The 24,918-nt window shown below is 41.6% G+C and overlaps 1 protein-coding gene across 1 annotated transcript; it reads right to left on the reverse strand.

Annotated features, from left to right (window-relative positions):
* Positions 1–59: 59 nt before the first annotated feature.
* On the reverse strand, positions 60–23,222 carry dipk1ab (divergent protein kinase domain 1Ab). The gene is made up of 5 exons (XM_074667477.1): positions 22,911–23,222; positions 4,273–4,407; positions 4,078–4,185; positions 3,826–4,002; positions 60–1,180 (listed from the first exon to the last, which is right to left on the reverse strand). Exons 1-5 carry the CDS (start codon positions 23,025–23,027, stop codon positions 368–370), a joined length of 1,350 nt encoding a protein of 449 aa, XP_074523578.1. The 5' UTR covers positions 23,028–23,222; the 3' UTR covers positions 60–367.
* Positions 23,223–24,918: the final 1,696 nt, after the last annotated feature.

The raw sequence follows: 24,918 nt of genomic DNA on the forward strand, positions 1-24,918 counted from the left end.
GTGTGATGAGAAATGAGACGTCAAGCAGTCGACTTACTTCACAAAATACTCTTTATGGTTTTCAGTAGAGTAGACAGTGCACTGCAAAGAGTTTAAACATTTTCAGCTATCATGGTTTAGAAATCAAACTTATTGTTATCTTTGTCGTGGTTTCAAAAAATTGCACTTATTTAATATAAACAAACTCAAGTTCTTAGATGAATGAGGCTAAAATGGAAGTGACATTCCTGCAGGATAAGATGCTTCAGTCGTATATGTAGAGATAAATACATGGAGAACTATTCTTCACAGTAAAAAGAGTTTCTGTTTCAAACCTTTCCAGGGACAGGAGTCGGTCTTGTGCCTTAGTGCAATATTTGCAGATATATTAGGAGTCTTTAGTGTGAGAGATTTTCTTCCACAGTAGAGTCTTCAGATTGTTCAGGATTAGAGAGTGCTCAATTTCCATCTGCTCTGTTGACCCTTTCAGAGCAATGCATGCGTACAGCTGCTTCTCCAGCTCCTCCCTCACGTCAGACGGGGCTCCTCTCAGAATGTAGTCCTTGAGCGCTTCACAGGCTTTGGCTAAGTTCGGTCTGGTGACCTCGGGGGTACATCTGTGCTTGGTGAGGTCACAGGAAGTGAGGCAGTCCGCCCCGTAGAGACAGTCCTCGTCCACGTCACAGCGCTGCTGCCGGATGATCTCTTGGAAGGTGGCTTCAGGGACGATGTACCGTGCGTCCATCACCTTCAGGTCGTGGCGGTCGTTGTATCCAAAGGTGGTGGCACTCACGTCACACATGAGGAAGCTGCCGAAGGTGCCGTGGAAAATGTCCTCGACCAGCTCCAGCAGGCCGATGGAGATCTTGGCCTTGTGTGGCCAGGAGGGGGTGAACCACTGGTCCATGCTGCGGCGCAGACCAGCAGGAATCCACACCTCCATGATCCAGGGCAGACTGATCCCATACAGAGGAGAGTGCGGCACTTTCTCAATCACGTACAGGTCCCCACAGAAGCCCAGTAACTTGGGCGTGTGCTCTCTGTCCTGCAGGACCAAAGCTAACAGAAACTCATTGAGCTGCAGCAGAGCCCAGGTGGAGCGAGCCTCAGGCAGGGAGATGTGACCGTCCTTGTTGGCGTCTGTTATTGACAAGACTTGTGTTGCCAGATCTGCAAGATTCGCCTGATCCCCCACTTTGGCCTGGAAGAGAGAGACACAAATGAAGGTACACTAAGGACGGTTGCGTGAGACTTTGGGTCTGAACTCATTCAGTCAAGAAATACTATGAAGTTTCCTTAAAGAGGATGCAGTTACTTAACTGACATCATGACCTTTATACTCTCTTTGATGATGGAAAAATTCATTTCCAGTTATATATCTCTCTGTTCAGCCATCATACAGCTTTAGTATCTTTCTCAATTATTTCTTCATGAAAGACCTGCCTTTTATAAAAGAAGAGTGTCCTGTTGTTGCTCAGTAGTAAACATCAAGTTTTTTTAATCTATTGGTTTACTTAAACTTTATTATTGTAATTTCAGGATCAGTGTTATGAACCACCGAAACGCTATAATTCTCTTATCTTTGGCTTTTCAATACAAACCCAAACCAGTAGGTGGCAGTGTGTGCATAGGAAAAATGTATATGTAAAATGTAAATAAGAAAACAGAAAATAAGACCATCTTGATTAAAAAAAATCAAGATGTTAACAATATGTAAAATAGTGTTTCATTGTGTGCCGATACCTGTGGCCCTTCAAAATAAGATTAAGCACAAAACTGTTGACTCTACTGCAGCTGTGACTTGATGGTCTCAGGTGTTTTTTGTGGAAACAATATATGCATATTTAAATCGCAGTACAAACAGTAAGGAAAAGTGTGTTTGGTAGATAATTTCTTCGTTGTAACAGTGCTTCTCATACCGTTGTAAAGTCTGTTTTCCTCTTTTAAATGGAGAAACATTTGTAAGGCACAGTGTTGGGCAGTAATTATGGCATTACATTCTTCAAATATGTTGAAGAATTTTGAGCGTGTTTTACCTCTGGTACATAATGTATGTGTTTGTCTTTCACATCAGTGATGGTGAAATAGAGCCTGTACTTCTATCCTGAAAACGTCAGTTGTAACTCTACAGACCGCTCCAGACTTGCAGTTGTTGCATCTAGTTCTCTTGTGTGTTTTTTTTGTGGTGCATTGAAGTTTGTAACAACAACACCACTCACCCACCAGGACTCTGGCACTGATTGGCTTTCCATGAAATTTTACTCTACCTGTATCATCTTTACTTATGTCCAAAGGAGGATGAACAGAAAAAAAACAAAAAACAAAAACCCTATCTCATCTACATCTGCAACTCCTGTCCTGTGCCTGGCTGAGCGAGCCAGGTCAGATAACAGTTGTTACAGATCAGTGCAGAATAACATGCCACATTTCACTGTTGGTAACGATTATTGCGTCTTAAACATTAAAAAAGACATTGATTAGATTACCCATTACTGGAAAACAATAACATTGTTATTTTAACCCTGTTATTCCTAACACTGGAAAAGAGCACGGACGAGCTGCAGAGCTTAGTCTGTGGGTTGTGCTCCTGCGAAACTTTCCAGACTCTTGATATGAGCTTCTGGTACTGTTTCTGATCTTCATCAGGTGTCGTCTTCTTTGTACGCCCACTTCACAGCCTGTCAATAGCCTCTTTTACATGGGTAGTTTTCCTCAATCTGATTGAAATCAATCGGATCAAGTGAATCTGATTTGATTTGTATACATGAAGTTTGAGTGAAAAGATCCACGTTCAATCCACGTGTACATGGCCCTAGCTGAATCTGATTGTATTGTTCTTTTTTGACCTGTGCATTACGTCACTCTGCCACTACCTGTAAATGTGTAAGAGAAAAAGAGGTGCACTTCCTGCTTCCTGTTTGCCTCTGGAAAGATGGATCCATGTTGTGTTTTGTTGGGGATGCTTATCGTGTCCAGTTTTTCTATTTGTTCGCCATGTTTGTTTTCATTTGGCCGTGTGTTGCTCTGCGTATGTCACTTACGTGCCTCTTACGTACTAGGGAGCGCATATGAAGACCATAGAATCCTTTCTATCAACCCAATCCGCTCCACTCAGCCGTTTACATTGAGCATGGAGCGGACTATCATTCGCGGCATAGACTACCTTTTACAATCTGACCTGAAATACAATCAGTTTTGGGTGAATCAGATTGGCTAAGGTGTTTTCATGAGACATTTTAAGTCTGATTGACATTTCAATCTGATTGTAAATAGGATTTTTGGACCCATGTAAACGGGGCTACTGACGTCCAAGGTTATGTGGAACTTGACCATCATTATGAAGACGGTGTTACAGCTCACTCCAAATAATGACGTGACTTGGTTTTATGGAACATCAGTTAAAGTCGCCTTATCACATGGACCCTACCCAGGTTAGTCAAAGATGGCCGGCTGATTCTTGGAGCAGACCACTGTAGCACCTGACTGTCTGCACATGGGAGCAACCAGAAGCTTAAAACATGAGTCTGTTTGGCATTGACAGAGAAGATTTGGCAAATATCACATGAGCTCAAACCACATACTCAGCTCTGCTGCTTACCCTACATATGCATCTTAATTTTAAATGTGGCTCGGTTTAAAAGAGAAATAAACATGTTTTACATCAGTTTAAGATTTAATACCAAGAAGCATTATTACAACAAAGAAATCATCTACCAAACACAGATTGTCTTCCTTCCTGTGCTCAGTTTATTTAGAGATCCTCACGGCAATTGGGAAAAAAAGGGTTTTAAAAAATCAATAGGAGCATCCCCTGGTGTCTCTGGTGTTTAATGTGTTCTCTCTGACCTTTAAGTGGTTCAGAATCATCTCCCTGAACTTCTCCACGGACGTCCCCTCGGTGGGTTTGTTGAAGGCCGTGGCCCCCTTCCTGGGCTCCATCTCGCTCCCTAAATCATACTGCGGAGCGTCCTCCATCTGGCACTTAATGACCCCCTCCAGGTCTCCCCAGATCCCAGAGTACACCTAAAATAAACAAGGCAAGCCTCAGATGCAGCCTGATGAGGAGCAGCAGAGTGAAGTGAGATTTGAGAGACCGACCTGGCTGTTGGCCTTGGCGGTGTAACACTTCCCCAGGTAAAGCGTGTCTTTCTCACACAAGCTGCTGCAGGCTGAGCCATCAATGACTCCTCTTTTGTATTTGTCGCACTGAAAAATCCAATTAAGACATCCGTTAACTGAACAATGGGATACAGAGAGTCAATGATGTAAGACATGAGCAGAAACAATACTCACTATTGAATTTTTGCAGTCGTGCCCACGACACAGCTCTGTGTAGGAGGAGTACTCCACATAGACGATCCAGCTCCCCACAAACACTGCCAGCCAGGAGAAGAACAGGTACTTCATGTGTAGGTAGGAGAATCTGGCCTGTTGGAAACACATTTCACAGCCTGTCGTCACTTTTAAGACAGAACTTGTAAGTCCACACAAACACTGCAATAGAAAGATTTAGTGGCATCATGTTTGTTATCCCAACTTCATCAATAAATCATTTGAAAAGCGCTCTGTGATCTGTTGTTTCAGTGCTTTCAAACTGAGCCCAGCTGATTCCAAAGCAGCTGAAACAAGGGAGTTTTAAGGTTACACAACAACGTAACAAGGATTTATGAGGAGAGTCATGTTTGTTGCTCCAGGCTGACGTATCAGTGCTGTCTTTCATGTTTGAGGTCACACTGTTCACGAAGCATAAACATCTAGTTTGATCCTTCGAAGAAAAGCATCCTGCTGATTATTCCTGGAAGCAATGATGAAATTAGTGACTTTGACAACTAAGTGCTCAAAGACATTAGTTTACTCAATTCACTGGCCACATATTTAAAAATAAAAAGTCAGTTTTGACACTTTTTCAAATGAAACAGAAAGAAAAACTCTTTCCTTGTGGATTAGTTTAAAACAGATTTTGAAGTGCTTTACATTCAACAGTTCATCAAGTTTTCTTTCCACTTCAAGTGCACAAGAAAGCTGCATCTGAAGTTTTGTCTTTATTGACCAATGGACAATTCTAGTGTTTATAAACAGTCTCTTTATATGAAGTTCACAGACCAGTCAGTCATTTGAACGGCTCTTTTAAGTAAACAATGAGAAATGTTTTGGGTTTGCTAGCTGCTCTTGTCGGCTCAGCTCAACTCTATAAAGCACTTTAAAAACAACTACAGCAGAAACGAAATACTGTACTTAAACTGACAAGAAATGCAGGCATAAACAAAAAATATCAACAATATTTTAAAGCAGATTTGGTTGCTTTTTGATCCTTTAATATTTGATGAAAATGTAGTGAATCAGACAGCAATGGCTCTCAATGGTACCAGCCAAAGAGTAGTGCCCCAACACACCAATGGGCTGCACTGCTTCAACTTTACATGTGTTACAGGCTGTAAGAGCAGTAACATTAACCATACTTAAATAAAAGACAAAAATCTACAGTCTTTTCCAAAATCATCTAGTCCTACCGGTATAACATGAGGCTGAATGATTCATAACTTTTTTACCAACAGGCTAAAAATGGACAAACTTGGCTCATTTCATAAAGACAGGGCATCTAACAGTAACAAACTGAGTGTAAAGTGACAAAATATTATAATATTCCTCTTCAAAACCGATTAAAAAAAATCAATTAAGAAAGAAAAGAACAAACATTTTTTTCAAAGAAAAGTTTGAGGCCTGTCAGAATATGGGTGGGCCTGGGACCATTGGGCCCACCCATGACGCAGCCCCTGATACACATCACAGTTCTTGAATGAAAATTACCCACACAGCCCTCATATGTCACCTGTGTGCCTTGTGAGTGTGAGTGATCCATGCTGCCTTCAGTTTAACGACTAACAACATCTCAAAGTTTGAGTCGTCTGTATCTTATACCCGCCACCAGTGATGGTCTCCATTGTCAAAAGAGTTACCCTTGGTTGACTTCTAAAAAATAAATGTAACAATGAGCCTTTGAAATGAACAGCTTCTCAAGATCTGTCTCTCTTCAAAGAGCCATAAATCTGATATCTACCAAAGAATACATTTGTGTTATACAGTGATCTGCTGTTTTGCAAATTTGTGTGACTACATCTCCCCTTTATCCAAAACAGTTTAAAAACTGTTTTCTAACTTTGATGACACTCCCATATTGACATCCACTGATCAGATGAGCTATTTTGACCACAGGCGTCATCATTTCTTTTAAAAGTTATCTCCAGTGCTCAATGAGAATACATGACAGGGAAAATGAAAAGAAAATCAGAAGGTGTATTCCAGTCATAAAGCCATGTATAAACGTCATAGACTGTGTAATAGGTGGAAGTAGTCTCTGTGAAATCACCCATCTGTTCCTTATTCTGAGTTTTAAAGCCTATCCTTGCTGGAAACAGTATTGGAAATGCTGAACTTCAGAGGCCGGCTTGCATCTAGGGCAAACTTGTGATCCTAATATTTATTCTAAACTGCTAACTTATAAATAAATTAATCCACTGTCGATTGTGATCCTATAGAAAAATGAGTAATTCCGACTGAAGTTATTTGTGGTACCAGGCTGTAAACATGTTTACTTTTTGCTGTAGAAACAGTCTGTTTTGGCTTGGTGTATATGTGGTTTCCAGTACTTCCAAAGCCAGCCTCGAGTGGACACTTGATGAACAGCAGTTTTTAGCGTTGCTTTATTACTCATGGCTGGTGGTTGCCGTCTAGTTTACATTTATGTGTTCACACAGCTATGGTGATAAAAATATGAGTTTTGTGCTATCTCACTGTTGATAAAACCTTCTGCTAAATATGAAACAGTTGGGCCAAACAAAGAAAGACACTCAAACACAGGGGCCCCTAAAAAGAAAAGGGCTCAGAAAGCTGTGATAAAGGAAATCTGCTTTGAGGATTTAGACAACCAGCTGAGTTCTTCACTGTTCTGTCTGTGTTACGTCTTAGGTCTGAGGTTTGTATCCTGGCAGAAGTGAAGGTGGGTAGGAAATTAAGCAGGGCTAACTGGAAGTTTCAAAAACAATCTGATTAGCGTGAAAGTAAAAAGTGAGTGTTTGCTCAGCACGGCTTACACCTTCAGCACGTTCAGGGAAATGTAGTCAAATGAAGATTCTCTGTCCCCGTCTCAATGTCCACACTCACAGACTCTGCGTCCCTGCTAAGTCTGCAAAGGCTCAGGGCTGTCCCACAGTAAAATCATGGAGGGTGTGAAGGATCGCCTTCAGCCTTTTTTGAACCATTTATACACTTTTATCGTAAGTGGGCATCTTTGCAGAGTTAGCATGAGGGAATTACCCAGAGTTCATAGCTATGTGATATAAGACACAGGGTTTCCAGGGAGAAACTGCAAGTATGGCAGATTAAATTAACTTTTAACACAGAAATTGAATAAAGAGAAAGAGAGAAGTGGTAAACAAGAAGCACAGAAGGTGCAACCTGTGTTGACCCTTCAAAATAAAAGTCTGCTTGTAAGTAGAAATGTACACTGCCTCACCAAACAAAAAGGTCACACACTCTCATATTTTGTTAGACCACCTTTAGCTTTGGTTATGACACACATTCGCTGTGGCATTGTTTGGATAAGCTTCTGCAATGTCATAAGATTTATTTCCATCTGGTGCTACATTAATTTTTCACCAAGATCCTTTATTGATGATGGTAGAGTCTGACCGCTGTCAGTCAGCAATTAGGGAGGCTAACTGGACAAAAAGGCTTCAATCTGCTAGGGAGCATAAAGATTGGACTCTGCAGCAATGAAAGAAGGTCATGTAGTCTGTTGAGTCCAGATTGACCCTGGTCCAGAGCGATGGGCCATTAGGGTAAGAAGAGAGACAGACGAAGTGATCACCCATCATGCCAAGTGCCTACTGTCCAACCTGTGGGGGCAGTGCTGTGATCTGGGGCTGCAGTTGGTCAGGTCTAGGTTCAGCAACGGTCTGTGCTCAAAGAATGAGGTCAGCTGACTACCTGAATATACTGAATGACCAGGTTATTCCACCAATGGATTTTCTCTTCCCTGATGGCACGGCCATATTCCAAGATGACAATGCCAGGATTCGTCAGGCTCAGATTGTGAAAGAGTGGTTCAGGGAGCATGAGACGTTATTTTCACACATGGACCGGCCTCCACAGAGTCCAGACCTTAACCCCTTTGAGGATCTTTGGGATGTGCTGGAGAAGGCTTTGCTCAGCAGTTAGACTCTAACATCATCAATGAAGATCTTGGGGAAAAATGAATGCAACACTGGATGGAAATAAATCTTGTGACATTGCAGAAGCTTATCCAAACAATGCCACATCAAATGCGTGCTGTAATCAAGGCTAAAGGCGGTCCAATGAAATATTAGTGACTAATGGCGACTTTTTGTTTTGGCCAGGCAGTGTATAAAACAGCCTTTATCAGCCTGAATCTTTATATTTATACACATGTGAGCATTTATACAAAGTATAATTTGTTCATTTATAATTCTTATTTAAACATAACTCTTCAGATTTTGTGGTCAATCTGTTTGTAAAAATAAAGTTATTGATAAATTGTCTGTTACTTCTCAGCCAATCAGTGTAGCCAGAGCCTGGATCATATGAAAATCCTTTCCATAGATTTGAGGAAATTACAAAATGTTAAGCAAAATAAATGCCTAACCCTGCTCAGGTGAGCTACATGATGACAAGCAGGCGAGGCCAGAAGTAGCAAAGCAGGGTCTTATTTCCAGTTATACACTATATTACCAGAAGTATTGGCTCACCCATCCAAATGATCAGAATCAGGTGTCCTTATCACTTGGCCTGTTCACAACTGTATAATATCAAGCACCTAGGCATAGACTTTTTTTTACAAACATTTGTGAAAGAATGGGCTGCTCTCAGGAGCTCATTGAATCCCAGTGTGGAACTGTCATAGGATGCTACCTGTGCAACAAGTCCAGTCATGAAATTTCCTCGCTCCTGAATATTCCACAGTCAACTGCCAGCTTTATTATAAGAAAATGGAAGCGCTTGGGAACAACAGCAACTCAGCCACCAAGTGGTGGCCATGTAAACTGACAGAGAGGGGTCAGAGAATGCTGAGGCACATAGTGCAACGAGGTCGCCGACTTTCTGCACAGTTAATTGCTATAGAGCTCCAGACTTCATGTGGCCTTCAGATTAGCCCAAGTACAGTACGCAGAGAGCTTCATGGAGTGGGTTTCCATGGCCGAGCAGCTGCATCCAAGCCATACATCACCAACTGCAATGCAAAGCATCGGGTGCCGTGGTGTAAAGCACGCCGCCACTGGACCTAAAAGCAATGGACACATGTTCTCTGGAGTGATGAATCACGCTTCTCCATCTGGCAATCTGATGAGTGTGGGTTTGGAGGTTGCCAGGAGAACGGTACATTTCAGACTGCATTGTGGGAAGTGTGAAATTTGGTTGAGGGTGAATCATGGTGTGGGGTTGTTTCTCAGGAGCTAGGCTTGGCCCCTTAGTTCCAGTGAAAGGAACTTTGAATGCTTCAGGATACCAAAACAATTCCATGCTCCCAACCTTGTGGGAATAGTGTAGAGCAGGCCCCCTCCTCTTCCGACATGACTGTGCACCAGTGCACAAAGCAAGGTCCATAAAGACAAGGATGACAGAGTCTGGTTTGGATGAACTTGACTGTCCTGCACAGAGTCCTGACCTGAACCCGATAGAACACCTTTGGGATGAGTTAGAGCGGGGAGCCAGGCCTTCTCAACCAACATCAGAAGCCACGGTTACATGAGGAGTTTTCCATCTTTCCAAATGGAATCTTTCTAAATGACTTTTCCGAAAATAATAGTATACATGGAAAGGAATATTCCCATCTCTGGTCTACATGCTCCGCTGTAATCAAACAGAATAGTCAATGGGGCATGCGCAGAAAAACGTAAACATCACAAGATTTATCAAAGCTGGAGGACGACAGTTTGTTTATCACGGTGTTGCAATACTCCGTATTGCGAGTTTGTCGTCCGTCCAGTCTTGAAATGATGTTCATTTCTTTCAAAGTTTGGATCAAAAACATACTTTCCGCAGCAGTCCGGTGCTCACGGCTCGTCGCCACTTTTGAAGTTGAGAAACGTCTCTAGTTGTGTCTTACGTCAAATCTGAGCATGCGCTGAAAGAACGTACCCTGACAACTTTCCGTTTGAGTGGATACATGATACCTCAATCGGTTTGGGGAAAGGAATATTCCACCCCTGTGAAACCGATTAAATGTCCATTCGGATTAGCACTTTTCTTTCGGAATGAGGTGTATACAAAGGTTAAATTCTTTCCATTTGAGCAAATAAACCGAATGCAAGCGGAATATTTGGGTCCATGTATAAGTGGCTAGTGTATGACCTCACCGGTGCGCTTTTGGAAGAATGCTCAAAAATTCCTATAAACACACTCCTCAACCTTGTGGACAGCCTCCTCAGAATAGTTGAAGCTGTAATAGCTGCAAAAGATGGACCGACTTCATACTGAACCCTATGGGTTGGGAATGGGATGGCACTTTAGTTCATATGTGAGTCAAGGCAGGTGAGAGAATACTTTTGGTAATATAGTGCAGTGTTTCCCAATCCTGGTCCTGGGGACCCCCTGTCCTGCATGTTTTAGATTTGATTTGATTTTTATTTGTGTCAAACAAGCACATAAAAACAAACAATATTTGTAATAGGAAAAAAAGAAAAAAATAGCACATAATGATAAAGTGCGAGTTCGAGAAGGGGCTGAAGGAAGCAAAGCTTATTAAGTTCAGCCCCCCCTTACACTGTCATATAATTTCATAATTCACACAATCTTAGTATAATAAAAACAAACAAGTTTAATATAAATAGAACCTTAGTTAAAAGCATGTTGACCGACTCAATTATTTGAAAAAATAACACAACACACCTGATTCAAATGATCAGCTCGTCATCAAGCTCTGCTCGAGCCTGATAACGAGCTGATCATTTGAATCAGGTGTGCTGGAGTGGGGTAACATCTAAAACATGCAGGGCAGGGGGGGCCCAGGACCAGGATTGGGAAACACTGATATAGTGTACCTTTTTCAGCTCTTTCAACCTTGTGCACTCGATCACTATCTAGGTGACATCAGTCAAGTCTGACATTGAGATCCATCCACACTGCCCTTTATTGCACATTCATTTGACCATTTATAAGTCTAAAAGTATGATTTAATGTTGCTTTTAGTGCCATAACAGAACAACACATTGGATAATGAGAGCAGTCAGCTCTGCTCTTTTACTGAGCAGTCTTTGAAAATCAGTGAAATGAGACTGATGTAAATTTCAGACAGAAGAATTTATAAATCAATACAGGAGGTTGTAAAACTGTAGTGGAGTAAAACCAAGGATCTGTTAAACACAAAAACAGAAAGTCTGTATTAAAAATGCTGAGTCTGTTGGAAATGCAGTAATCTTTTGATTTAAAGTTACAGCAGAGTCTGTCAGATAGTCTTCAGCTCCTTTAAAAACTATCTCTAAACAAATCAGCTGCTTAATGTGCCATAAGCTCAGAGTGAACATCCGTCATCTGATCGTTTCTTAATGTCTGCTCAGTCATTAACAGTAAAAGCAGTTTGTAGCCAGGGACAGCAAAACATTTAGAGAAACTCCAGTCTTCCTACTGATTTTCTCTCTTGTTTGCCGGCTGATAAATACAGTCAGCCTGGATCCAAAATGGCTTTTTTCCAATTGGAGGACATTAGTGAAAAAATAACAGACCTTTTGGCAGCCCTACTTTCCAGCTCTTAATGATTTTTGCACTCAGCTCTGACAGTGATGGACTTCCTCAGCTTGCACTCTCTGCCCCTTTCACTTCCAATCGTCGTTATCGGCAGAAGTCTCTCTTGCCCTCCTCTACTTTTCTATTCTCTTTGCACTCAGCTCTCTGCCGTCCTCTGGGATTTTTGCGGCCTAACTTTATGTGAAACAGAAACGTGCTGGACGGTCACTCTGCTCTTTGATCACGCACTCAGCCTCTTTAAAACATGAAAGCAGAAGATGTGAAGTTTATTTGCAGAGATTTGTTTTTGCTGCTCTTATCTGGCTCTCTAAATGGATCATCTATCCATTTTCTGCCATGGACACCAGAGATAATGCAGAAATCAGGCTTTCAGACGCTCTCTATATGTCATTCTGTAATCTCATTTCTCTCCACGAAGCAGCCTTTAATATTATGAGAGGGGAAAAAAGCACAGGAGTTTATTTCTCTGCCATTGTCACTGGCACCAAAGCCCCCAAGTGTAGACACTGCACTTCTGTTTTCTTTATTCTGCCTGAGACTCTTGTTCCCAGAAACATTTCCTGCTCTTTCTGAGAATTTAACAGCACACACAACTCAACACTTGACGGAAAATGAAGCACAACATTGACTAATAGTTATCAGAAAAAGACGTGGTTAGTAAACGCTCTTCTGTGACCGACTGTTTATCATCTTAATCTCTCTGAAGCTCCCAGTCATATGACTGCTCATAAAAAGTCCTAAATTGTCCTAATGTCACTGAAATGAGATCACACTGTGCTGGGTGAAGCTCCTGTGGTTTTTATGACTAACTTAAATCATGGCATCCATTTCTACACAAGGACTGGATACCACCTTTCATGGAGGCTGCCATCTTTCCTTATCAGAGAAAAAACAAACTTATAACATACATTTTTGTATTTTGTGAGTAACCATGAAAACTACAAATAAATAAAATAAATAAATAAATTAAACAAAAAAACTCCGGTTACACTTACCCCACGTTAAACTCATCTTATACGTTGGCTTAAAACCCATCAGATCTGTAATCACTGATTTGTATGTGTTGCCTTTGTGTGCATGTGTGTGTGTTTGTGTGTGTGTGTGGGTATTTGCCTGGGGGCTGTTTCACAAAGCACTTTCAATAAACTTTGAGTCTAATTCTGAGTTGATCTACTTTGAGATAGAAAACTCTGAGTTTACAGTTTCAGAACAGCTGATTCGAGTTAGTTTAATCAACTCAGAGTAGTTTCACCTGGAGTTAAGCGTGTGCAGCCCAACTATAAAAAGCCATCATCAATGGAGCCCAGATTCAATGATACACCATGGCAACATAGAGGAGAAAGGATGCGTTTTTCACCCCAATTCAAGCAGAAATTTTAATGCACTCATATGAAGAGTTCAAGCATGTTTTTAGAAAAAAGAGGGACCATTGCTGCTCGGGTCAATGCGTTAGTATAAATGTAGTCTTTTGAAATCACAATAATATTACAGGGGAAATCTGCTAGAATTGTTGCATTTTAATTAGTTTAATTTATTCATTTTAGGTGCAATCCTGCGGGGGTGAAGCGCACTTTGCAGCAGCTAAGGATGAAATATAAAAAGATTGTTCAAGCAGGTAAGATCTCAGCATAATCTCATGGGGGTTCCTCATTTTCAACATGCTTTACACTGTAAAGTAAATGTTACACATTCATTTCACATTTGAAATGATACGATACCAATGCTCAGTACCTGGCAATCGGTGTCGGTACTCAACGGTGCCAATTTTTGGTACTTTTTTGTGTTTATGTGGTAAAAAATATCAATTTGTTTCATAAAAAAACACTAAGTTTTTCAATTGAACATATTTATTCTTTAATATATAACCTTGTTATGCTGTGTTCATGCCCAGCATGGGAAATTGCCTACTTTTTCACTCACTCACAGTCACAAGGATGCATTCAGGTACCTAAACATGGTACCTTTTGATTTTACATCAATCGGTCCCTGGTACTTTTGACAGAATTTGGTCGGTACCTATAAAAGTACCTAATTCGGTACCCATCTCTAGTGAATATTAAGTGGCTGTTTGACAAAAAAATCTTCTGTCTGCAAAGGAACAGTGCAACACACAACATCTGCTGGTACGTGAGTGTATGACCGCGAGCGGTAATGGTGCGAGTGTAAGGACGAATTAAGTTGTGTATGTAAATGACTGAGATGTGAAATCCGCTTAAAAAGATAACTGTTTGGAAATGTGAGTACATCTTTCCACAGTCTGATGATCAACTCCTGATGGGTATTTAATTCTCTGCTCGGCAATGCTGCACCTTCATCCACAGGCTTGTTGACAAAAGGACATGTCATGTCAGCGACAAAGGTTGGTAACACCTACTGTGCCTGATGATGAACTCCTGACACCGTTTTAACTGTTCATTGAAAAACCTGCTCCCAACCAGGTTAGATCGAGAGACTCAGTTGCCAGAGTAACAGACACAGAGTTTTAGTTACACCTCTTTGTGAAACAGGCTTTAGTTAACGCTCTTTCTCAGGTTTGATTAACCTCCCTTTCTGAAACCAAAAACCCTGCGTTTCCCTTAATTCAGAGTTAACAGACTCCGAGTTTCCATCAAACCTGCTTTGTGAAACGGACCCTGTGTCTAAATGTGTTCATGTTTACCTGTGTGATTTGGACTGCAATATAGGATCAGACAATTGGGGTCAACCTTTTCTGTGGTACAATTCCAGGTTTAGCGCTCTCACTAAAAAGTACCTTAAATGCTTATCTGTACTTTTTCATAGGTGACCCTAATGTTGTTTATAGTGTTTCAATTTCATGCTATAATGATGTTTCTATCAGTCTTTATTCATCTCATTCTTTTGTTCTTAACTATACCCAGGCCTGCTAGGGACTATAGGTGAGACCTTATAGCTGAGTCTAGCACATTTACGTAGATGCTGTGCGAAATGTTATTTAATATGCACCATCCCTTTAAACGAATAAATAAATAATTTTTTTCATGGGTAAAAACATGACCCACTGAAGACCACACATATCTTACATTACAGGAGGAAAAACTTGCCAAATCTTCTTATTGGCCATAGAAAAGTCTTGTTCAGGTGTCATCTTGTTGTGACATCCAATTCCAGGCCCGTCTCCGACATGCCCCATAATTGGGAGCTTTACCTTCACTCTAGAGATGGAACCAGGGCTCCCTCCAAATAATGCTGTGAATTGGTTTTGTAGAACACCAGCTTTATTTTAGATCACACAGGCCCCTGTCCAGATCAGTCAAACTTGGTGTAATGGTTCTCGGAGCTGACACCAACTGACAACTGTAGCAGGGCCCATGCTCACAGAGCTGACTCTCAGACACCTGACTGTCAGCATCTGGGGGCACCAGGAGCTCAAAACAAGAGTCAACAGCACAGTGAGCTGTTCGGCATGTGTATTAAATCCAGTCAAAATCTCCTTTCAGAAACTTTAAATACATTACATTTAGTTTTCATTGGCTATAATTGACACAAGGGGTTTCCTGGTGTTGCATACACTCAGGGAAGTACCTACCATTAGGCAACACACGCAATTGCCTGGTGTCCCAAGATTTCCAGGCTCATACAAATATTATTATTAAAATTTTAATCAAATGAAAGCAGTTACTGTTGTTTTGGTCTAAATTCAGGTGCTTGAAAATACATGAAAATGCTCAGTTTTTCATGATCGTTTTGAGTGCTCCCCCCTCCCTTCTTATGCAATGGACTATTCCGGCAGATTTTTTTCAAGGACTACATAGTTAAGGACTATCTGGTTCAGGAAGTAGGAGAACTCTCTCAAATTCACACTTTTGTGTTGATAATAAACATTAATATTCAAAATCTTTTCTTTTTCTTGTGTTAAATAATTCACTTGAGGGGAGGGGGGCATTTAAAAATTAAAACATAGTTATGTCACTGGTAACTTAAGCTGTCAGTTTTCTGTGACAGATTTCAAAAGCAGGACAAAGTGGCCTAATTTGAATTTTTTGTCAAAATTGAACCCAGGTGAAGAACTTGAGGAAATGCATTTAGTTATGACATGTTATTTGATCAAAGACTGACACTATCTTATGTCTTGTTTCTCAGACTGAGACAGTAATGGACCCAGGAGAAGGCCAGTCTAGCTCTGAGGATGGTACAATTCAAGGATGTGGGGGACCCCTTTGACTGGGTTTGCCCTGGGCCCTCAAATGGCTATCTACGCCCCTGCGTACACCACCTGGGTAACATTAATTCAGTGTGATTTCATTTCATGAGCTCCTGTCTGACACAGTTGGACGTTTGTTTCTGAGCAGACACAGACAGGTATCAGAGTTCATGCTGTGAGCTGTGATATCAAACCAAAACAATGAGCTACAACAGCGGCTCAGCCTTTTGACAGAACGATGCTGTCAAACGTAATGGATGCAGACAGTAAAATTAGATGAGGTTAAAATTGAATGAAGGGAGTTAACACATTTTCCTTTGGCAGTGTGAGAAAGGTTGTACCACTCCTAGAAGAAAACAGAAGCCATCGTAAACAGACCAAGAAGAAAATCAGATTTGAAGGTGAAGGATCTTGAAAAGATGAAGTTTTTGTTTTCCTACAGTAAACCACAGTGTGTCTAAAAGCCTCCTGATCCCTTTCTTCATGATTACAGCTCTAATTCCAATCTGCTCACACCTTTTTTGTGCTTTCTGGTTTTACAGTCCTGTCTGCAAATCTGTAAAGATCCAACATCTTGTCGTAAAGTCAGCTTGATACTCTTTAAATTACTTCCTGACTGCCTGTTCGGCTGTGAGTCAAAGACAGATGCCTTTTTATGTACATACAAATCATCTCACAAACACTGCAGCGCGTTGTAATCCTCACTGACAATCTGTTTAAAGCACGCTGCTCAAATATGATCGCTGCTGCCTGGTTTAATGATGGATTTACTTACAAATCTGACCAGAGCAGATCCACAACAACTTTAACAGCAGTGACCACACAAGTAAGTGCTGCGTATAGCGCTCATTGATTTTCCAGAGGTGAAATGCATCAACAGCAAAGCGTTATGGAAATAACACTCTGCAGGGAAACAAATGTATGGTTGGGCTTTTTGTAATCGATACTCTGTGGCTTTCATTTCTACTCAGGCCGTTTCATTTCTATCTCTGGGATTGTGTATTGACCCTTTGTGATGGGAGAGTTACACAAACATGGCTAATGAGGCCGTATTGATTGCGGCTGCTGTGACAGCTATTAATTAGAGACGGACTCCAAACCGTGGCCATATGCCGAGCTGGGCGGGAAGAAGTGGTACATCTACATCTGGCTGAGCTTCTTCATCTCAACCTACACACACAGCTCCGTCCAGCAGTGTGTGTACAGAGCCACTGAGAGTGAGTAACATTAAAGAGATCACAGGTAACAACACAGTGTCAGATGAGGAACTGTTGAGGCTAAAAGGATGCTATAAAGCTGATAAAGAGGAGCACAACCCTGCTCTGACACTTTGTTTTTGCAGGCTGCAAACTATTCATCCATTATGTATGGTTATGAAGCTACCCCTCAGAGGATGCTGGGTAATGGGCTGCTGTGCAGAGCTGAGAAAGACGTGACAACAGAGAAACAAAAGATGGAGAGGGCTGTGGGAGTGAATGACAGCAGATGTGTATTATATCACTCACAACTGTTGTCTGTAAAACAAGTCCTTTATAAAAACACAATGAGCGCTCTGAAACCAGTCCAGAAATCCAACAAAGCCAAAGGAAGCTGCAGTGAGGAAGTCTCTGGGTAAAAATATCTCTGTGTTGAGTTGGTTCAAAATTTTCACTCCTCAGTTTGACAGAAAAAAAAAATATTTCTAAAGAATTTCCCTCCACTTGAAAAGAAGCAGAAACATGGAGCTCTCTTCATGTCTCTTGTCATGGACATCCTCTCTTAGACATGTTATCTGTGGTTAGCCTTTGCCTCCTCCATTTTCATTTTTATTTTTATAATCCCCTCTGAGATTTATCACTGGTGACAGCTACTCTTCTCATAAGTGCATCCTTGAGTAAAGGTTGCTTGGGTATCCCTAAAACTAAGAGCTGACAGGTAATAAGCCCTCACTGACAAATTACCATCACACATCACTTTCTTATTAAACCCGTCCAGGAGCCATTCTTCGACTAAGTGATTGGTCCAAACCGAGCACAGCCTGTAGTCTGATAAAGGTCTCATAAATCCAAAGTGCTCCATATAAAAAACTGGGCTTCCTCGAGTGACCTGTTAAGGCAGGCATGTCCAAATCAGGCCCAGGGGGCCCATCGTGGCCTGAGGGCGTTTTTCATACAACCCCCAGCTTTAATCTTACAATTTGTTAAACTGACAACTTTTAATGGATACATTTACTATCCTACAGTTTCATGAAGCAGACGCCTTTGTCCAATGCAACGCTCAACACAAACAAGAACTTAGTAAGTGCAATTAATCCTCAAATAATAATTCAACAATATTGTTTAATATTCAATGACCAGCATTGTTGGTGCTGTGCTGTGTCCCAATTCAGGGGCTGCAGCCCACAAAGGCTGAATTTGAAGGCCGATTACATCACAGTGATGCATTTAAGGCCGTCCCATTGCAAAGGGTTTTCCAAAATGTGCCCAATGCGGTGAATCTGGCCTCCCTTTCAGATGCTGCAAAGGACGGATTCAGTGAATCCTTCTTAGCCTCACACATCCCAACATCCATTGTGCGTGAACGCTGAAGATGATGGACACTGCTGAATCTGAGAAGGAGTCCTGTTTTATTCAGATTTGAGGGAGTTCTGGCAACAACTATGATCTTATTTGTGAAAACAGTGATGAAGATTTTGTTTTATCATGAAAAAATGTGATGTTTGGACCCTTTATAAGTGATTCACACTTTTTTATAAATGTTGTCATTTATAAAGAAGTGTGGTACAATTTTTTATAAATTTATTTGAACATCTTCAAGCATTTGTTCAAATACAGGGGATCCTTGACTCACGTGGTTCTCGACTTACATTGTTTCAACTTTACGGCGGCAATAAATATAAGTACATAAGAAAATAGAAGAGCTTTCGAAGTGACACTGCTCTGTTCCTAAGCTCCTACAATGCATACTAGTTTTCGACGCTGAGTATGTATGAATACACAGCTATGCAGCTACATAGTGCTACAGGGTCGTCAACATTATTCACCACAGAAATCACCCAAAGACATGGTGAACAAACAAAGCATTCAGATCTTACTTTCAGGGTTAATGAACATGTCAGTTAGAGATGCTGGACTGGTACTGGGTCTAACAGATCAAGCTTTAAATTACTATGCTCAGGATAAATGAATGCCTTCAGTCTCTGGCTCCTACTCATAAAAACAAATGAATCCACCTTTGGATTAAGCTTTTCTGAACCAAAAACACAAAGGTTGCAGTCCTTTTTGAATTTCCTTCAGTGCATAGACCAGGACAGACAAAAAAAGTCAAAACAAGGGGGTTTGAAACCTGGACCTTCAACACACTTTCAAATGTAACGAAAGTCAAAGAGAGATCAATCCAAATGCAAAGCGCATTTTTTCTGCTTAATCTTTATATTCATTGTGATTTTAAAGATATCTTCAAGGACTTGAATGGATAGCACACAAAGAGTGATCCAGTGAAACGCTGAAGGAAAGGACCTCCTCTAAGAGTTCTGCCCCAGCAGCAGCAGCCCAGCATGCCTCTCCTCTTGTCACAGACTGAGCTGGAAAAAAGGATGCTACACTCTCTGCACAGACACTACAAAGATCTGACTCATCACAGTCCAGACAGCAGGCAACCCCCCTCACACACACACACACACACACACACACACACACACACACACACACACACACACACACACACACACACCCCTCCTCCTCAGCCCCCACACAAACATACAAAGGCATGCTGACTCAATACTGCGACAGTTCCAAACATGGTTTTTATCAGCTGATGGACGGGCAGCACGTCTTGTGCTTTCATGTTACAAGCTTACATCATGTGCATGCTTTACAAATACAGATCTCTCTCTCTCACACACACACACACACACACACACACACACACACACACACACACACACACACACACACACACACACACACACACACACACACACACAAACACACACACACACACACACACACACACACGCAGACTAACACACGCACGGTTTATTCCAGCAAAGACTGCCGCTTCCTGACAGGGGAAACCCCCTCCCACATCCCCACTGACCAATCAGAGCTGACATGAGCAAAATATGCTGAGGACTTCTCTTCAACAAGAGGTCAGCCTCATTCAGCCAGCCTTATAATTGTAACATACCTAAACTTTGCTTCACCACTGAACTCAGTCAGACTGGAAGCAAAACGTGGCTAAAGAGCTCCTTCTCTCTGTAGCTTCTGTTGCTCTCTGTGCAACAGGGTTTGCTGTGCATTGATTTGCAGCAGAAGCCGTTATCAGGCCAACCTGCGAGCACTTTTTGCATTGAGTTGACTGACAATATTTACACCACAGATTCAATGCACTTGGATTTTAATGACTTATGCTCTTAATTAGGAGCATATATTTTGTTATGTCACTTTAAAATTACATAAACTGCGCCAATATTAGCTATTTCAAAATGCTTCCTCTTAGCTTTCTGATTGGGTTGAGCAAGACAGGATTGATTTATGACACGTCTACGTCTCTATGACAACACCACGCTGGCTGAGGAAGTTAAGCAGTGAGAAGAGAGATCTGTGTTTTTCTCTGCTGAAAATGACTTCTGTGATTAATTTTGTAGTGATGGTGGACACTGGAGCCTAACTGTCAGACAGAAAAAGGACAGAAGAGCAGAAGAAAGATAAACAGGACGGTGACATAACATGAGCTAAAGGCTAAAACACTGGTTAATCTGTTTGTGTTAATGTTCATTCCAACCCACAGTCAGCAGTTATTCTGCAGTGGTCTGTTCAAACTTGAGAGTCGATCAGTAAAATGAAGAGTGAGGTTACATTAGCTCTAAATGGTAGACGACTGGCAGGACATGACCAGGATTCACTAATGTTACCAACACGTCTCACAGCACCAGGCTACTAGTAGCGCTACATATAGTTAGCTATTGATGTATGGTACAAACCTAACCTTAACAGCAGTGAAAACACAGGTAATATATATAGTAAGTAATACTCATCTCATTGTATCCAGAAAAAAAGTTGTCTTGATCAAAGAAAATTTGTTCCAAAGCACTCCTGGTTAAAAGTCACATCTTTATGACAGTGTACAATCAAAACAGCATCTCTAAAGACATGAAAAGAAAAAGTACACTCATATGTAAATGAAAAAAAAATTGAATTGCAGGTGTGAAATTTTCAGTTTTGGGTAAACCCTGGAAAGAGCTGGAAAGTCCATACTTTTTAAAGAGTACCACATTTTATTTTGGCCTCATCTGTCCCTCAGGTGTCTCTGATCCCAGATGATCAGTGGTCAGTGCAGTGTTATGTGCTGCGTAAACATCAGCAAACTCTGCTTCTGACCAAGAAACATGCTCTCCATTAGGGGGCGATATGGAGAAAATATGTCAGGATGTTTTTATGGCAGGATCAGAATCTGAATTTTATCAGGATTGTTTTTTATTAAAGACATTTTTTCCCTGCAAAAAACATTTTTAGACCCAAATATGTCTCATCCTGCACTCTGAACTATTTTATGCTCCAATCTTTGGCCTTTTCTGCATTTTTCCATAACTTAAATCTCGTCTTGTGTCCTCAAATGTGTTTTTAAACTCTCACATCATGATAAATCCATTCATTTAAAGGTGTCAGCTTTAAGAATTGTTGAGTTTCTGTTCAATGTTTAGAGCTTTAGATAGAATTCAATTTTGTTTGTACACTTTACAGAGAATGTAAACGCACTTTTAATTCAGAACATGATTTTTTTTCAGTCAGTGCCTTAATCAATGCTATCACTGTTATCAGAGGAAGTCATAGGAGGCTAAATGTCCGTCTCACTGAATAAAACATGTGAAACAAAATGTCTTGGACTGTGTCTGCCCTTCTTTCCACAGCCTTAAAGAAACTGTGATCAGGATCAAAGTTTGCGGCTAACAGGACCTGTCAGTTTTTGTGTTTCAGAGGAAATAGCTTCTCTCCAAGGATCACTGAATGACACTTCTTAAGTTGTCACTGGGAGGCTGAGGTGGCCTAGAAAACAGAGCGATGCTGGTGGCTGTCCCCTGAGACGGGCCGTTTCTTCCTCTCCTCACTCCACTTGACAGGTTCTTGTTTTTTTTCTTCCTGTTGTTGTTTCTGACATGCAAGGACTCTCTCTCACATACACACAGGAAGCTCAGAGCGGCAGAGATAAGACTACACTCAACCACAATTAGTGAAGCAAATGTGTGCAGCAGAGTGCCCCGGATAACCAAAACATTTGGTCAGATTGGAGCGAAGCGGGAAGACGTTTCTTCTCCTTGTATCAGCTTGTGATAGAGCCGACTTTGTGAGTCTTCCTCAGACCTCAACGTGTCCTTGAAGGGCTTCCCTTGCAGAGTTTAATTTTACTTATGAAGAAGGCCACTGGGGGCTTCACCTAATTTCAGCCACAGCCAACTGTTACATAATGTTCTTCAACAGCTTCCCACATGAGGATGAGGAGGGCAGCATCAGATCAGATACAGAGCTCTGTGCAGTGTCTCAATCACACTAACACACACAATCACAGACAGTTTATGGAGAATGAGCTGCAAACAAACCTGACGTTTCTCCAAGTGGGAAACACATAAATAACTGCAATCCACGAGCCATGAAGACTGTGAGTGTGTTATGTCATGTAATGTAAGGTGGTATAAAGTTTGAATGTATCAGCTGTGACCGTCAGATGCTTCATGGACGTGGTTGCTACAGCAACAGAGACCAGGAGGATGGTTGAGCCGTCGAGCATCAAGTGACTTTATGATTCCGAGTAAAACCCTTTAAATTAGACGGTGAACAGATCCACAGACAACACGAAGCTCAAACGGTGAACTACAGGATGTGGTATCAGTGCATCATCTCCGTTAAGCCAACATGAACGTGTGTCTCTGCACGCGCGGATGTTGCCGGTGGATATTCGCGCACGAGCCGGCGTAAATTCCCAGCTGGACCTCACATCAGAGAGTGAGGGGATTTCCCAGAAGCTTCCTTACCTGGACGTACAGAGGCTTCCTGAAGAACCCCCATGGAAACAGACCTCGTGCCATGGCAAACGCAGAACATCTCACACCAGCTGCTGAAGGAGGAACAATCCGCACGATACTCCTCATGTGGTTAGACCAGCAGGCAACGCCTATCGGGTGAGACCCGGGAGATCTTCCAAATATAAAACATGATGAATGCTGTCGGCGGATCCGTCACTGCGCGTCTGGATGCAGGGGGGGCGGCAGACTGAGCTGCGCCGGAGACTGCAGCGAAGTCAGGCTCACATTGGCCATGGTGGCTTCAGAGGCGTGTGGACCAATTGGGATCATTGACAGTTAGAGACCATCTGTGGGAGATAAAAATACACCTAGATCTGCTCTCCAACTTCAGCCTTGTTGGAGTCTGGTAGTGCTGTGAGTCTACACTAAACATTGTATGGATTCCTAAAGACAGTTTTTCACATTAAACACCACCTCACGTAGAAAAAAATACAGCCCCAAACAGGCAGCGTGATATTATGCACAACAGAAACATAAATGTGACTCATATTCATTGTTTTTATATGTTTTTAGATATGTACAACTCTGAAAAAAATATAAGAGATCACTCAAACTATCACTTTCTCAGATTTTACAGTTTAAAGGTATGTGTTTGACTTCATTTTCATAAACTAGTGCCAGCATTTCTAGCAAAATTCAAAGATAAAGTCATTAAGAGAATTTCTTTACAGAAAAATGACAAATGACAAAAAAAAAAAAAAAAAAAATCTGTTTACAGACCTTGAATAGTGCAAAGAAAACAAATGTATATTCCCAAGTCTTTACATTGATGTTCAGTGACTATGCTTCCTCTCAGGGGCCAAAATTCAAGCCGCTCAGTTTTGTTTCATGGCTTATGAACAGCCATCTTCCTCTGGATCACATTCCAGAGGTTTACAATGAGGTACAGGTCTAGAGATTGGTCTGGTTCTTGATCTGGTGGGCCTTCATCCACATTTTGATAAACCGAGCTGCGTGGCATTGAACATCATCTGAATGAAAAAAAACTAATCGTCAGAGTTTGGGAATGCTGTCAGAGCAAAAGGAGGCAGGTTTTTTTTCAGGATGACCTCAGTCATGGTTTGATTCATGCAGCCTTCACAAAGATGAGTCTATCTGATTCTAGCCTTGCTGAAGCTGCCCTCAGTGCATCATCACCACCTATCCTCCTCCAAATGTCACATTGGGTGTGAGACAGACTGTGTCTCAAATCAGATACTTTTGTCAGTACTGCTGGAGCAGTGCACAAAACCTTACAGGTTAGCGTTATCTCAAATCAAACACCGTGGCTTTGCACTTACTGGAAATGAATGGCCTTCTAGGAGCCAAAACACACGCATTGCCCTCCTGGTTTTCAAAAATCCACCAGACTACCCTCTTGAGAGACAAAACGATGCACTAGGGTGCCCTTCTGTGCCCCCCCCTCGCCCTTCAAAAAGTCTGTGCACACCACTGTCTGTTTTTCATAAATTGCGACCATCATCCATCATTTGATCAGTCCCCCTACCTTCCTCTATGCAGCCAAGAGAGGGACTCAACCTTTTGACCGTTTTGAGTGCACCAGCTGAGAAATCAAAGTGCTCTATGTGTGAACACACTAATGCACTCAACGTAGTTAGTGTAAGTACAGAAAAACGCCATTTGAGACACAGCCACTGCGGCTCAAAGGCCTCTCCAGGTCTCTGTCCAATCATAAGCTGAAAACTGGACTTATCAGAGAAGATGGCCTTGCTCCATTCTCACACTCCACCTGATTTTTTCGGAGGTATCGTGATGTCATTCAGTGGTTGTTGATGACATTTGAATGAGTTGGCGGTCATCCTGCTCAGTGGAGAGTGGTTTTGACCTCACATGGTTTTTAGCTTTGTTGCTCCACTGTTTGCTTCTTGATCTTGTTCTTATGAACTGCTGAAATTTTAAGGATGGAAGCAACCTGATGTGCTCTGCAACTCTTCTTTTCCTTATTTTAAACTTTTAT

This window comes from Halichoeres trimaculatus, unplaced genomic scaffold (genome assembly GCF_033239565.1).
Source record: "Halichoeres trimaculatus isolate MK-OKI-2021-1 unplaced genomic scaffold, fHalTri1.1 fHalTri1_scaffold_4, whole genome shotgun sequence".
Lineage (NCBI taxonomy): Eukaryota > Metazoa > Chordata > Actinopteri > Labriformes > Labridae > Halichoeres > Halichoeres trimaculatus.